At 40.0% G+C, this 16,288-nt stretch overlaps 1 protein-coding gene across 1 annotated transcript in view; it reads left to right on the plus strand.

Annotated features, from left to right (window-relative positions):
• The first annotated feature begins 2,800 nt into the window (after window positions 1-2,800).
• The window catches only part of syndig1l (synapse differentiation inducing 1-like), a 36,521-nt gene continuing 23,033 nt past the window's right edge, over window positions 2,801-16,288 (plus strand). Inside the window, exon 1 of the mRNA XM_078274762.1 lies at window positions 2,801-3,298. Coding sequence (XP_078130888.1) covers window positions 2,801-3,298 — 498 coding nt within the window. The remainder of the gene's footprint in view (window positions 3,299-16,288) is intronic.

Here is a 16,288-nt window from a genome sequence, read left to right on the forward strand (position 1 = left end):
TGAAGATTAAGCAAAACAAAGAGGATGTTTGCTGAATGTGAATCAGCAGAGGTTTCTGACCATGATTAACCAAAGGATAAAGGAAATATATGAATCGTTCATGATGATTAATGTATAAGTTATTAACCTGTGCAACAAAAAGCTATTATCCATATCCCATCGCCACAACGCTATTTGGCATTATGTGTAATCTTGTTGTCTTCGATTGAAAATGCCCTCTCTTTAAGCATTTAGAAATGCAAGATTGGGGTCAGGACCCCCAAGAAATAATCTGCTTTTGGCTTTTCTATTTTAAATGCAGATTGATCAGACAATGGTCAAGGGTGACAGCTAAGAAGGAGAACCCTGGTGAGGTTTTTTTTGCAGTGTGGAAAAAACTGAGAAGAAAAGAAGTTTATAATTTTGTTTTGATTCTTGTGATAGTTAAATGTTATGTGCCTCATTTTACAGCTGATTAGGGCATATTAATCATGTGGAAAGTATTTAGTCTGAGCACCACAGGGTGTCCTCTGTGGGAGAGACACCCAGAGCAAATATAAGTATTCTACTGTATGGTTGCATCAGTATTATGAAGATTGATCAATAATGGCTAAAGTATGCAACTTCTAAAGGCTGTAACCATCTGTGTGTACTGTATAGATGTGCTTTTTTGGTTTACATTTATGGTGAAATGTCAGAACATTTAAGGCCCTAACCTCGCCAGCTTTGTTGTACTTTTACTTAAGTTAAGGATCTGAATATTTCTTTCGCCACTGCAAGAGGCAAAGCAATGTGTAACCTTCGGTCCAGATTATTTACCATGGGAGTCGGGAACATCATCAAGGTCTTCATCTTATCCTAACCTCGAGACACCCAGAGACTCCTCACACAAAGCAGGCCAACTGTGAAGGACTCTGACGCCTCAAAATACAAAACCATGACAATGCACAAATCATAAATCCTTTCATGTATAATCATTTTCTACCAACTGATTTAAATTCTACTGAATTCATAGAACTGAAATGCTTTATTTTGAAATGCATTTATCTGAACTCATGTTTGAATTTTTCTTTTTGAAATTTTCAATAGTCAATTTCATGTACATTTCCACGTGCCCAATATATATATATATATATATATATATATATTGATCAAGTCAGAAAATCTGGTTGTTCAATTTGACGTGGTCAAATTCAGACGCTAGAATTGATCCAGTAATGATTGAACTTCACAAATACATATTCAGATGCTTACAGTACAGGACGCACAGAGCAGGTGCATATGATATTGTACGAAAATTTATGCACACCAAAACGTATGATATCCTACGAAATTAGTAGACCGCCGGCTGGTCACATGACGACAACTGGCTACGAGCTCCAAGACGCCGAGTGGCAGTTGCTAGCTGGCTACAGACCTCTGTTGTATCAGCGGTAGTTGGTGGTTAAGTTACCCGAAAATAGGTGACTTTGAGCCGGGTACAAAGCACCGCGAGCTGCCGGTCGTTTCGGCAGACATTATGGTTAAATTTAGTCCACAGAATATGATAGGCCTGGCAAACTCGATTGCTTTTAAAGATTTGGGTTATTCTGATTCACTCACTAAACTGATCGGGTTGTGCGAGTCACTTGAGTCAGTATTGCTCTATAGGCGAGCTTGCAATGTTTTAGACTGTCTGCTCGACCTAATTGCATTTAAACATATTACATTTATACACCAAACCTACAGTAGGCCTAGCTAGGCTACGTGCAGAACATTGTATGTTATTTCAACTCATGAGTTGTCGACAACTTGTCTGCGAGGCGAGCCGCGGCGAGCTTGCAATGTTTCCAGCTCTGAGTCTGTGGGTCTATGTTAACTCCCTTCCATCCTCCCCGACCTCCTCCCTTCACGGCCAGCCGCGTTCTTATACAGCGCCGTCAATGTAGTGAATACAGCAAAAAAAACAAACATGGAATGCTTACGAATTACAGTGCTAAACTTTGGTTCAATGAGAACAGGCTGCAGTACAATATTCAAATCATTATGGTCATTAGTGATTCCATAGAAATAAGGCAGACATGACTCATCATCATTCGTGATTACTATAAAAATACACAAATAATGACACTTTAAGCTCTGCCAACTGGGATCCATATCTTCAACCTATTTATTTTTTACTTTTATCATATATTCCTAGAGTAAATATCGGATATATATATATATATATATATATATATATATATATATATATATTCAGTAGAAGATTATAGCCCTCTGAGCTTTATAGGCTTCAACTGATCCATATTAGAAAGTCAGGCTGATGACACCTTTTAAGGCCTAAACAATGGAGCGATAACGATCAAATTAGATGGCAACGCTTTGATGTATTGCTGTTACTACTCTGGTAAGTGTATGTGTGTGTGTGTGTGTGTGTGTGTTACTTTATGTGTCTAAAGTGAGGAAGCAAATTCAACTTAATTGAATCATCTGCAGGGTGCCACTCTTGACAGGTGGGATGCTGTAAAAAGTTGTTGTTGCTGAGGGAACGACGGGTACAACTTTGATCTAATGTGAGCAATTGTTCGGTTACCTGTTGGTAGATGTCAAATAAAATCGTCCTTGCAGTTTTTATATTGAATCTAAAAACTCTCCCTGTCTGTGTGTTTTCTCTCCAGATCTGAGAGCGCTGAATGCTGAACGTCATTAACGCCTTCACTGAAATCAGCACACGCCATTGAGGAGCACATCCTGTCTTATTTCACTCGTCACTTTCCCATCTCTTTGCAAGAACTAGCATCACTAAGAAGCTCCCCCTGCATACCTTTTGACCCCTGTTGCTATGGAGAATCTCAGTGAGCTCCAGAACCCGTTGTTGGACAAAAACAGTAAGCACATGATCAACGGTTATGGGGGTGACTTCCCTAATAACCAGTACCAGGAAAACATTATTAATTACTTTGCTGGTGGAGGAGAGGGAGGAGGAGGAAAGGTGAATAACGGCAACGTAGTGAGCGGAAGTAGTTACAATACCAACGGGAAGATGAAATCTCAGCAGCTTTTGGACGCCACCTCACTGCATCTGGCTGTAGAGGCATTCTACAGGCCCAACTTCATCCTGTACAAGGAAGACAGTGGCAGCATTAAGGCTAAGGAATATAAAAGCGAGTGCTGTGAGACCACATTCACAGAAAAGAAGGCGAAGGAGGCATCCAACACAGCGGGGGCGGACACGCCTGGCACCGAGGACCCCCAGGCGAAGCTGCTGGAGGACGGCGAACACATCAAGATCCAAACCGTTTCCTATGAGGTTGAGGAGGAGGAGTATGTGGAGTATGAGGTAAGAGAGAAAAAACATGAGTGGAATAAAGGAAGCAGCAAAGAAAGCTTGCATTTGACCAGAATGGATTGTTTTTAAGGTGAACGAGATCAGCTGTAAATAGACAGTTTTTTTGTGAAATTCAGTGTCAATTTTTATCATTTTCATAAAATAAAAAAATGTGTTTAGTGTGTAGCACTTACTTGACCATCAAGGACGAATGAGATCCATGCAGATGAATGGATTTGAGTTAGTGTGGTACATTTATCTGGGGGTCAGGAAGAAACTTGTGTGATCTCAGTGTTTTGGGTACCTGAAGTGTAGTGCTGTTTGTGCTAAATTAGAGAAAGAGCGAGCATGCTGGTATCCCTGTGGTATTTGTACACTTGTATCGTTATGCTCGACGCCTGGATCAGACTGACGTTTTACTAACCACAAATCCCATTTGATCCACTGACCTTGGCCTCAATTCCCAACTCTAGTAAAATTCACAGTCGAATAAATCACCCATGCCTGGCTCACCCAGGGATATTAGGTACTACAGAACTACAGCATTAGCCACAGTATTTTCACTTTCAACTGGCATGGCTAAGCACAAAGCACTCTAAAGGATTTAGGGGATTGGACAGGCAGAATAGGGTGTTGAGTTTAACCAGTGTCCTGGCTGCAAGACCTAATGGACTGACTGCCACACACAGGAGAGTCTGATAGAATGAACCTGGATTGCTGTGATAAACATGTAGCTACTGAAATGCAACGTGACATGGGTGCATATAGCTCGGGGGCTCTGCAGAGAGACATGGTTGCTCACTAACTTCAAGAAAAAACATTGCAGATGCAGTGCAGATGCCAAAGAGCAAATAGCCTAAATAAATTATCAAATAAATATATTTTCTGACGTGATTAAGTTCTTCCCGTTGTACTTTTTCACTTGTAAACATAGGGGGATCCACACAAAGAAGAGATGAGATAGAAATGATTGTATGCACCAACTGGAGGCCCCTCTTAGCCATTCAAAGGTTAAGTGACTACATTACCATATTGTTCATATATTTCCACACGCTTCCTGTTCACAAATGAGCAAGCATATCAAAAATGGCATCAGTGACAAAATGCAAAAAGGAAAATACACAGTGGGAGTTATCATGTAGCCTCCCAGCAGTAGACCATTGACACCACAAAGAGCAGTGTGTGTCCGCCAGCCTTCTCACACTCAGGCACAATGCAAAGACCTTTGACAAGAAAGGCCCTCAGCTGACATGCACGGATTAGTTGGCGTTTTAAACGTTGCACAAAACAACAAAACACTGCACAATATGTATTTATTATTTAACCTGTTAGCAAGCACACAACATTTATCTCCCAACCATTTATTATTCATTATTTATTTATGCTTGCACCAAGTTTCTCTTCTAAGGGCTTGTATCTAACACACTGTTTGTTTGGCAGTAATATTAATTAGCTCAAAGGTACCCTGAGGAGTTTTCTTGCAAACAAAGGTTATGTGTACAAACTCAATACATGTGTATCCTTGAGCTCTTAGAATTGTGTTGAATGTGTTTCCTTCCTTAGAAAACATTAAGAGAGGTGATCTTCTGAATTGGATTTTAATTTGTGCAATATTTACATATGTTAACCCGAGCAAGAGAGTCTGGGCGAAGGCATATGATGTTGTGAGACCCGATACACCCAATGAACCCAGGATACATTACTGATGATGTGTCTGAGTTGCACCAGAGGTGTATGTTAACAACTACATACTGTACATGTTTGCTAGCTTCCAGCATTGCTCTTTACCGCCTATGTTGCTGCCGCTAACTGCTAATCAGCGGGAAAGTGTGAAACGGCACGACAGGAATGTGTTTTGTGTCGCCCACATGCTCACACGTGCATGATACAAAAAAATAAAACAAAAGGACCCACTTGTGAAAACTACTACTAGTGGTCAAAAACTCCACAGGGTTCCTTTAAAGGCCCAATTACAGTCTGACCACAACTGTTGAAAAGACTAAAATCTCAAAAACATTAAGAATTGCATTATAAAATATCTGTTTCTTTGTTAGAAAGTTGTACATAGAACTTTGAGGCAAGATCAAACAATATCAATGACAATATGACTCCCAAAGTACATTTTGGTCAGAAACATTGGAAGCTAGATTACTAAAATCAGAATCTGCAGCTTAAATCAGTTTTAAATGCTGGTTCAATTCAAATGTGTATGAATTCCGCAGCTATATTGCCGTGTTTTGTTCTCAACTGTAACAAGAAAAATATTTTTTATTTTGCCACTACTCTGACTGGCATCTTCTCACCGAGGCTCATGGGTATCGTAGTAGGCCTATTTAGACCGGTCCGAAGAAACAAAGTTGAAATAATTAAACCTTGTGCCATAAAATAAACATAAACATAAATCTATCGGATTGTTACATTATCCAGGAGAGTCTCAATTTTCAAAAATTGAGGAAATTGTTGAAAAGAAAAAATGCCACTTCGCATTGGTTATGAATTAAATGAAGAGATTGTAATAGCTGTTTGAAATTAATGATACAGGACGGTTTAACTAAAAGTTTCTTTTTTTCAAAGTGTCAAAGTTCACATGAAGTTTGAGTGTGAGTAATTATTGTTGAGTAATTGTGTGAGTAATTATCGTTCCTCATGGGTATCGTTATGTCCCATCTGTTTTAATTGACCTCTGTTGGTTGAAGTGAATACAAATAATGTTTTTTTTCCAACTGTACAACATACTGTACATTCACCATTTTAATTCATGTGCAGTGGTTTAGATAAAATGATTAGATAAATGATGAATGAGAGCAGAATACTGAATTTATCTGCTAAAAACCTCCCCTTGAAAACTCTGAAGCACAACTGAACTGAAATTGAATCCAATCTCTTTTTCTCTTTTTAAGGGAGGTACAAATGAGACAAAAGATTTAGGTAGTGGAGGCTTTCTCTTGAGGAGGGTAGGATTGGGAGACAAAAGGGATGAAACATGATGCCTTTATGTGCAGGCAAGTTTCTGGTATAACCTAAACTGTTTAGTTCTTCAGATACACAGCGGTTGTGTGTGTCTGTATCGGTGGATGGAGGAATTTTAGCTCTTTTTTTGAGGAAAAAGATGGTTGTTTTTTATTTTTAAGTATGAGTGACAGTGTGGTGGCTTAGTGCAACATTATAAGGCACTGACAGCTTGATAGCAATGATACATGAAAGGGCAACATTTGCTACTATTATAGGTATGGTGGCAGTAAAAAAAACATCTTTAAAAGAGTTGCTGATCATTATATCCTTCGTCAGTGCTCATACTTTAGCATTGTATTTGAGCTGGGTTTCTCCTCAGCTGAAGTATAAACTGCCACACAAAAATGATGTGGCTATTAAACGTGAAATTGCTCACAAATTGTTAGATGGTGTGACCAGGCCTATAGGGACATCTTTCAGAGATTGTACCGCTGCTCCTTTTTCACACTCCACCTGTCAACTGCGTCTTTAAAGTTTTTTTAAAATCCCTCTTCTTTGTGTCTCTTTATATGCAGCTCCTCCTCAGTGAGTCGTATTGATTTAAGAAAGGGATCATTAAGGTGTGATGCCTTTTGCCTGATTCAGTTCAAAAGTTTTCAGCAAGAAAAGAGTTTAAAAGGTAAAAATTACGTTTTTCACCAATCATTTTGCTTAACTGGATCTGCTTCTTGTACAATGCCTAATCCATAATAATCATAATCCTGCGATGTGGAGTGATTTTTTGACTCTGAAAAGTTTTCATCAGCACTTTTTAAGTAGATGAGACAGAAAGAGTGACAATGCCAGAAAGCTGATTTAACTACTGTAGCTTTGTCTGAGAGTAGCAAACTGTTCTTACGGCAAACGTCTGTCAAAGGTCGATACAGCAGCATGTACAGCTCAATATTTAACCTGCTATATTAGAAGGATTACGGTGATCAGTTATTGTCAACTTCGCTCAGAATTGGAGGAAGACTTGGCTTGAGGAAGTGACAGAAGGATGTTAAGAGGTACAGGCTGTTATGGAAGAATGCCGCTGCCTACCAGGAGCTGCACACAATACGGGAATCAGTGTAAAATAATAAGCTTTAAATCCTCACCAATTCATAAAAGGTCTTTAACTTCAGGCGGTACAAGATGTGCTCGTTTTGCTTTTCCTTTAACTTGCAGATATTAAAAGCCTGCTGTTTCTAGAACCCATCACCAAAAAATAAAAATGGGAAACTACTGCAGTGGAATAAAGAGTTCTGCATTTTACTTATAAATGGATTTATTAAAAGCAGCACAAGTTCTCCAATTAACAAAGTACATGAGTACATTTGCAGACAGCCTCTGAGGAGAATAAGGAGATATACATTTCCTTTCCTTTGTTTTCATGTCCCTACCTGTCAAACTTGATATGCATTATACAAAAAACTACTGGAAGTGTTTAATGGTATCACTTGAGAAATGTGCAGTCCTATGATTTGAACCTCTTGTTCTTACTTCAGTAATAGCTGCAGAGGGCAAACCTTTTATTCACACACCAAAAACATTGAAATAGCTGTTCTCGGTAAGATTCTCTGAAAGCGTTTCTACAAAATGTATTCTCTTTGTTAAGAACATTTGCATGCCTTACATCTCCACATAACATCCCTTTATTGATTTAAAATCATAAGAGACTTCTGTTCGTTGTATATCCTCAAGTTACACCACTTTCTTTTCCTCCTTTTTCATTAAAGGACAATTCCGGCGCAAAATGAAGCTAGGGGTTAATAACAGATGTGTACCCACTCGATTGTTCTCTGGCACATGTTTTCATGCTAATCGAATGTGTTTGTAGCTTGAAAGAAGCTAGTGCGGACCGCTGATTAGCTTAGAACGCTAGTATTCGGGGCACATGGAAAGTAAAAACAAATATTTTGTACCACTAAAAAGGCTCAAAACTTCAACGGTAGCATAATGAGGGTCCCTAAATGTTAACCGAAGCATAGAGAACTTTGTAAGTGTACAGTTTATTGAAAAGATAGATTATAAAGACACTCGCGTTCATGTTTACATGCCGCCGCCGTCTTGAAAACCAGTCATGACTTACAGCTGCCAATGCAAACTAAAATCAAAAGCAATTTGCTCAATATATCTGAAATAATCGCACTCTGCATAAATTGTCTATTGTATTTACTCAGTGGATAACTGTCCATCTGGTCTCTAGCTTCACAATGTCCGCAGGTACACCACCAGTTTCCCAAAGTACGAGGCTGTGTTGCGGCATTGACTACCAGTAGCTCTCCCTCTCTCTCGTAGCCCTTTTACAGAGCTCCCGCAGCTCTTCGTTCAATAAACTGTCTGTACACTTACAAAGTTCTCAATGCGTCGGTTAACATTTAGGGACCCTCATTATGCTACCTTTGAAGTTTGGTGATATTTTGAGCCTTTTTAGTGGTATAAATAGCGATTTGTTTTTACTTTCCCTGTGCCCCAAATACTAGCGTTGTAAGCTAATCAGCTGTCCGCGCTAGCTTGTTTCAAGCTATAATCACATTCAATTAGCATGAAAACATGAAAGAAAAAAAAAACATTCTTTTTAAGCACAATATTTGATTAAACAATATTTAACAGGACAGTTAGTAAGCAGAACGTCTAATGCAGTGGTTCAGTTCAGTGGAACTGAAACTAAACTGTCATTAAAACGTTATTTGTTTACATGTATTAATCAGAGCAAATCAGCAGGGGAGGCATGTGGAAACAGCTTTTTACACCAGTTTGCAGCTCTCTTTCTCGTTGTCGAGGGGGGTGGGGCCATCGGGAACACCAACCTCATTATTCTGGGGGGTCGCGACTCGAAAAGGTTGAGAACCACTGGTCTAATGAATACAGGGTCCGTGATGATAAGCACTAGCCCTGCTGAAGTACCCCTAAGTAAGGCGCTGGGCCCCTGGGACTGCGAGGTGGCATTCGTGCATCTGCCTTCAGAATTTTGCCTTCAGAGGTCGACAGCACGAAAAACAGAGCTAAGGTTCTTCCATGTTAGAGGCCTCTGTGCCACACAACCAAAACAATCTCATCTGTCTCCTTTTATTAGCTCCAGCCTTGATAAGTGTACATTATGCACGGGGGGTCTGCCGAATGGCCCCCTGTGAGTCCCATTATTGCTCACTGGCAGGTGAGCTCATGTCCAAGAAACTGCAACTGCATTTATATTTACACACTGTCAGACGATTTCTCTAGCATGAAACAGTGTTTTGCTGTGCCCAAATCACTTAGGGCCAGATGTACGTACATTTGCGAATGTAGCGTGATCAGCGCCATGGCCAACCCGCAGAAAGCGCATGCTGTGATACTTCAGCTTACGTCATATTTACCAAACCTGCAGTTCGGGTAATCAGCGCCTTTCTCCGCCCACTATACCGTAAATTGTGCTGTAGCAAAGCGTTAAGTACTTGTGCTATGATAAGGCTGAGTACAGACTGCAATATGCCCACTGCTGATGCTATGACTGTTTGAAATGATCTTGATGCCAATATTTGTAATGTAGCGAGGAGTTTCACTGCTGGAATGGAATGTGAACGCTGAGTCGGAGATTCAATGTCATCTTTGATTTCTTCCAGTAACTGTAATATTGCATGGCTAATTTATCTGTAATGCTTAATGATTTAGTGTGCTCAACTGAAAAAGTGTGATCCTTGTGGCAAAAATCTTTTCAGCTCGTCTCCTTGACCTATATTCCTATATTCGTCTTGCTCGGATTACTGCTGCCATTTCACCAGGAGGCATATGCGAGGAAACCCGCTTCCAGGTTTACACCTGCTTTTAAGAGGCGGAGAATTTTCACCGCAAAATAGAGGCGCACTTTGATGGGCGTTTTTTGTACGTACCGCGGAATACATAATTAGCCACTTTACGCTTCCCATCTCTTTGTGGGAAACTCCCATTTTCCCCTTGACCCTCCCGTGAATGCATATGCATGACACGGAAAAGCGCAGTCCATGCTTTTACCTCAGTGCGGCCTGTTTGTACATACCTCGCCATGCTTTTACGGGCACATTGTGAAACAAATACGCCTGAAGTGGGCGCAAAAGCGTTTACCAGGTTGCATTTATGAGCCATGGACAAATTGCTGCTTTGTTTAATGAGAAAAATGTCAATTACAACAACTAAATTGTATGTATTGCTTTAAAATTAAAGTGATTATTTACTGTGGTTTTGTTGGTCAAAAAACAGTGTGTCAGTGTTGACAGAAAACATTTTGCAAATGCCCTGAGGATGCTGTTGTTACGGTGTTTTTAGATTTATCTGACATTTTGTGAATGCAGTTACACAGTCCTGGCTGAGGGGAGACAGCATACTGTTGCTCCTTGCTGAACCATAACAAGCTTGGAGGCTATACCCCTGTGGCTCTGTGACTTATGTCGGGTGGATCTTCTGTATGTTGACACACCTTGCAAAGTAAGTCCATCTTACAGCAGAGTATAGTTCCAGGAAGAATAAGGTGGTTGAACAAGACAGGCCATGGTCCAGGCATCGTTTTAACCACTCATCCCTGTGAATAGTGCTGGTAGCCTCAGGTTGAGGAGCTGACTGGGGTTAATGAACCAGCAGGGATTGACTTACCTCCATTTTTACCAGATCCCATTGCTGCACTTCTTCCTCAGTAATGTCTGGGTTTGCAGACCACAAATCTTTCAACATCAGGAAATTTATTTGTTGTTAACTCTTTCACATAGTGATTTGGCGACACCTGTGGTAACTGGTATTAATGCTGAGAACTTCCTCATAATACTATGGGCCCTATCTTGCACGCTGTGCAGCGCAGCGCAAAGCACGACACAAAGCACGACGCAAGTGTCTTTGCTAGTTTAAGACCGACGCAGTTGTCAATTTCCCATCCAGCGCCCACGTGGTTTAAATAGCAAAGGCACCTGCACCCATCTGTGCGCCCATGGGCGTGCTGGTCTTACAGGGAGGTGTGTTCAAGCGCATTCTTGGGCTATTGCTATCTTGAGGCAGCGGAAAGTGATCGCGTCATTGACCAACAAAAACCTGGTCTAAAGTCAATATCGCAGCATTTCATTGTTATTTTAACAGCGCATTAGTAAAATACACACACACAGGAATGCGCAGCAGCACACAAACATGCAAAAGATTAAAAATAAAAATATTACAATGGGAAATAGTATTATTGTGCATATTTATATATACATGGAATACCTCTTGGGACAGAGAATTGAGAGACAACGGAAAATCTCTCCTTTCTGCTTAGAAAATCCGCCATCATAATAGCAATGCGCTAAGGTACAAACGTGCCTGGCTTTTAAAGGGAATGGGAGATGACACTGATTGGTTTATTGCATGTTACGCCCAAAACACGCCTATGGTTAATGAAGACACTAAGTACAACCCTTTTTTCTGCCGTTAAACTAGCAAAAGTGGATTCGTACACGCCCTAGACGCACCTGCGCCAGGCACTTAGATCACTGAAATAAGGCCCTATAAGTCCCAGAGTTCCATTTGAAATTACATGTTCATCGATCATTTGGAGCAGGAAACACGCCTCAAGCAGCTACTCTATCAGAAATACAACAGAAAGAGGTGAGCAACTCATGCAACCTGTGTTATTTATACTTTAAATCACTGTAGCTATTTCTTGGACTTAAATATGCTTCTTCAAAATGACGATGTTCTATTCTCTGGATTACTGAAATGGACTCCTTCAGGGATAATGCTAACTACTGCAAAGAGAGTTAACTAATGAGTGGAAATACATTTACAGTTTTTTTCAACTGCTTACACACAAAATCTTTTCATGTCACACGATTTTTTAAACCTTTCACTCAAAGTGCAAAATTACACAGCAAATCTCCAAAACCATAAGCTATTTCTCAGCCTTTCACTCAGTTTTCAATTGCATAAAACACTTTTTTCAAAACACTACACACAATTCTCTACCTAAGACACAAAAATCTAACAGGAAGTGACTTGCTTTCCTTTTCTAAACACAACCAATCAAAATGCTACACTTATTTACCAGGGCACACACACACTCACATGTGCAAACACATTATGTCATAACTGAACACTAACCAATCACTGCTTTAGTATAGGCCTATACAGAGGTCAAAGGTCAGATTACCTGTTTTGAACAATGGATGCCAACAATAGACAGAGAGCAAGGGGAGGAGGAGGGAGAGACAGGGGACGACAAGGAGGAGGAAGAGGGAAGAAGAGGAAGGAGAGCCATCTCTGATGAGATCAGGGCCACACTTATTCATCATGTGATCAACCACGGATTGACCATGAGAAAAGCCCATCTTGAGTAGCTTTACAATGGCGTCCATATTGCATGCAACTATCTAATGACTATTTCAGCATTACAAATCAATCAGACTTTGTTTGTGCATACAATCCCCCCCCACACCCCTACCACCATCCCACCACGATACACAAGCACGCACAAACACACACACACATTCTTTATTCTACAAATGATACCTTTGGTTTACATATATTTGTAGTTTTGTTTTCTTGTTTCATGCTACTGTAAACGCTGTGCTACTCTTACAAACGTGATGTTTTGTCCAATAAATATTTTCTGTTTAACTGTAACATTGCATTGTTTTTTACAGTGCACTTTTTAACCACTTTCAGCAGATTATTTTCACTCCTACATGGTATATCCAAAAATGTACTATTATAAAAAAAGTGTTTGCCATTTGATGCAAATGCTTCACTTTGAGATGTGTTTATGGTATTTTGAATGCAGTGTTTCATTTTGAAGGAGATGTGAGGCATTTTGCATTTTGTGTGTCTAAAATTGTTTGACGTCATGAAAATTGGAAGGATTATTATAACTTTAAGGGACAATGCTACCTACCTGACGTGATCCTGGATATCTTAGATCTTGCAGTCATGCATTTGGTCCATTAAAATGGAAACATGTATTTTCACCTGCATAAGAAAATAGCACTTGAGCTATGGATAAGACCATCTGTTACACCGTCTGCATGCAGTTTGCATTCATCAGTCCATTTCATATTTACATAATAATTTGAAAATGTGGTACAGGGACGTCACTAGGATTGAAAGAAAGGGGGGGCTTAGCCCCCAGGGTATTTGTAACTTACGTTTGCAAAATCTTTGCACTCACATCTTTAGTTACTGTATTAGAGCTACACTTACAGTATCTCACAAAAGTGAGTACACCCCTCATATTTTAGTAAATATTTCATTATATCTTTTAATGGGACAACACTGAAGAAATTATACTTTGCTACAATGTAAAGTATTAAGTGTACAGCTTGTATAACAGTGTAAATGTGCTGTCCCCTCAAAATAACTCAACACACAGCCATTCATGTCTAAACCGCTGGCAACAAAAGTGAGTATGTGTAGAGTATGTTAAATTCCCATAGAGGCAGGCAGAGTTTTATTTTTAAAGGCCAGTTATTTCATGGATCCAGGATACTATGATCCTGATAAAGTTCCCTTGGGCTTTGGAATTAAAATAGCCCCACATCATCACATGCCCTTCACCATACCTAGAGATTGGCATGGGGTACTTTCCATAAAATCATCTCTCAATGCAAATCAAACCAGCTATTAGGCTAACTGAAATAAAACCATGTCAATCTCTAGGTATGGTGAAGGGTATGTGATGATGTGGGGCTATTTTAATTCCAAAGGCCAAGGGAACTTTATCAGGATGCATAGTATCCTGGATCCATGAAATAACTGGCCTTTAAAAATAAAACTCTGCCTGCCTCTATGGGAATTTAACATAAGGGTGTACTCACTTTTGTTGCCAGCGGTTTAGACATTAATGGCTGTGTGTTGAGTTATTTTGAGGGGACAGCACATTTACACTTTTATGCAAGCTGTACACTTTATACTTTACATTGGAGCAAAATGTAATTTTTTCAGTGTTGTCCCATTAAAAGATAATGAAATATTTACTAAAATGTGAGGGGTGTACTCACTTTTGTGAGATACTGTATGTCAACCACCAGTCAAGAAACCAATATGCTAAGTCAAAAGTGACAGACATATCCTCTTCTTCCATTTCTACTGTGTTCCTTCTGTCTTATCCTTTAAGATAAAACAAAACCCTGATGCTAATTTCATGACTTCTAAATGCAAATTGGTCACATGAAACAACATCCAAAATGTCCAAAAACTGACAGAGGCCAGACAGCTAATAAGTTGTAGACAAATAGCAGTACAAGAAAAAGAAAAAAATAGGCATCACTGCATACTGATTACTGTATATACTGTATGTACTGTATGTAGGATTACTTTCATTTTATTTTCACATGTGTATCTGTGGGCATATGCTCATCTTTAGCCTAGCCTACATTTAGGCATATCTACATACAGTGGTGTGAAAAAGTGTTTGCCCCCTTCCTCATTTCCTGTTCCTTTGCATGTTTGTCACACTTAAGTGTTTCGGAACATCAAACCAATTTAAACAATAGTCAAGGACAACACAAGTAAACACAAAATGCAATTTGTAAATGAAGGTGTTAATTATTAAAGGTGAAAAAAAATCCAAACCATCATGGCCCTGTGTGAAAAAGTGATTGCCCCCTAAACCTAATAACTGGTTGGGCCACCCTTAGCAGCAACAACTGCAACCAAGTGTTTGCGATAACGTGCAATGAGGCTTTTACAGCGTCCTGGAGGAATTTTGGCCCACTCATCTTTGCAGAATTGTCCTAATTCAGTTACATTAGAGGGTTTTCGAGCATGAGCGGCCTTTTTAAGGTCATACCACAACATCTCAATAGGATTCAGGTCAGGACTTTGGCTAGGCCACTCCAAAGTCTTCATTTTAGTTTTTCTTCAGCCATTCGGTGGTGGACTTGCTGGTGTGTTTAGGATCATTGTCCTGCTGCAGAACCCAAGTTCGTTTCAGCTTGAGTACACGAACAGATGGTCGGACATTCTCCTTCAGGATCTCTTGGTAGACAGCAGAATTCATAGTTCCTTTTATCACGGCAAGTCTTCCAGGTCCTGAAGCAGCAAAACAACCCCAGACCATCACACTACCACCACCATATTTTACAGTTGGTATAATGTTCTTTTTATGAAATGCAGTGTTCCTTCTCGCCAGATATACTTGGACACACACCTTCCAAAGAGTTCCACTTTTGTCTCATCGGTCCACAGAATGTTGTCCCAAAAGTCTTGGGGATCATCAAGATGTGTTCTGGAGAAAGTGAGACAAGCTTTGATGTTCTTTTTTGCTCAGCAGTGGTTTTCTCCTTGGAACTCTGCCATGCAGGCCATTTTGCCCAGTCTTTTCCTGATGGTGGAGGCATGAGCGCTGACCTTAACTGAGGCAAGTGAGGCCTGCAGTTCTTTGGACGTTGTTGTGGGGTCTTTTGTGACCTCTTGGATGAGTCGTCGCTGCGCTCTTGGGGGTAATTTTTGGGCGGCCGGCCACTCCTGGGAAGGTTCACCACTGTTCCATGTCTTCGCCATTTGTGGATAATGGCTCTCACTGTGGTTCGCTGGATTCCCAAAGCTTTGGAAATGGCTTTATAACCCTTTCCAGACTGATAGATCTCAATTACTTTCTTTCTCAATTGTTCCTGAATTTCTTTGGGTCTCGGCATGATGTGTAGCTTTTAAGGATCTTCTGGTGGACCTTACTGTGTCAAGCAGCTCCTATTTAAGTGATGCCTTGATTGTGAACAGGTGTGGCAATAATCAGGCCTGGGTGTGGCTAGAGAAATTGAACTCAGGTGTGGACAACCACAGTTATAGTATGTTTTAACAAGGGGGGCAATCACTTTTTCACACAGGGCCATGATGGTTTGGATTTTTTTTCTCCTTTAATAATAAACACCTTCATTTACAAATTGCATTTTGTGTTTACTTGTGTTGTCCTTGACTTTTGTTTAAATTGGTTTGATGTTCCGAAACACTTAAGTGTGACAAACATGCAAAGGAACAGGAAATGAGGAAGGGGGCAAACACTTTTTCACACCACTGTATTTACTTAATTTATCACAGCCAATGAATGAAGAAAGTTAA

The sequence above is a fragment of the Sander vitreus genome, chromosome 18 (assembly GCF_031162955.1).
Source record: "Sander vitreus isolate 19-12246 chromosome 18, sanVit1, whole genome shotgun sequence".
NCBI lineage: Eukaryota > Metazoa > Chordata > Actinopteri > Perciformes > Percidae > Sander > Sander vitreus.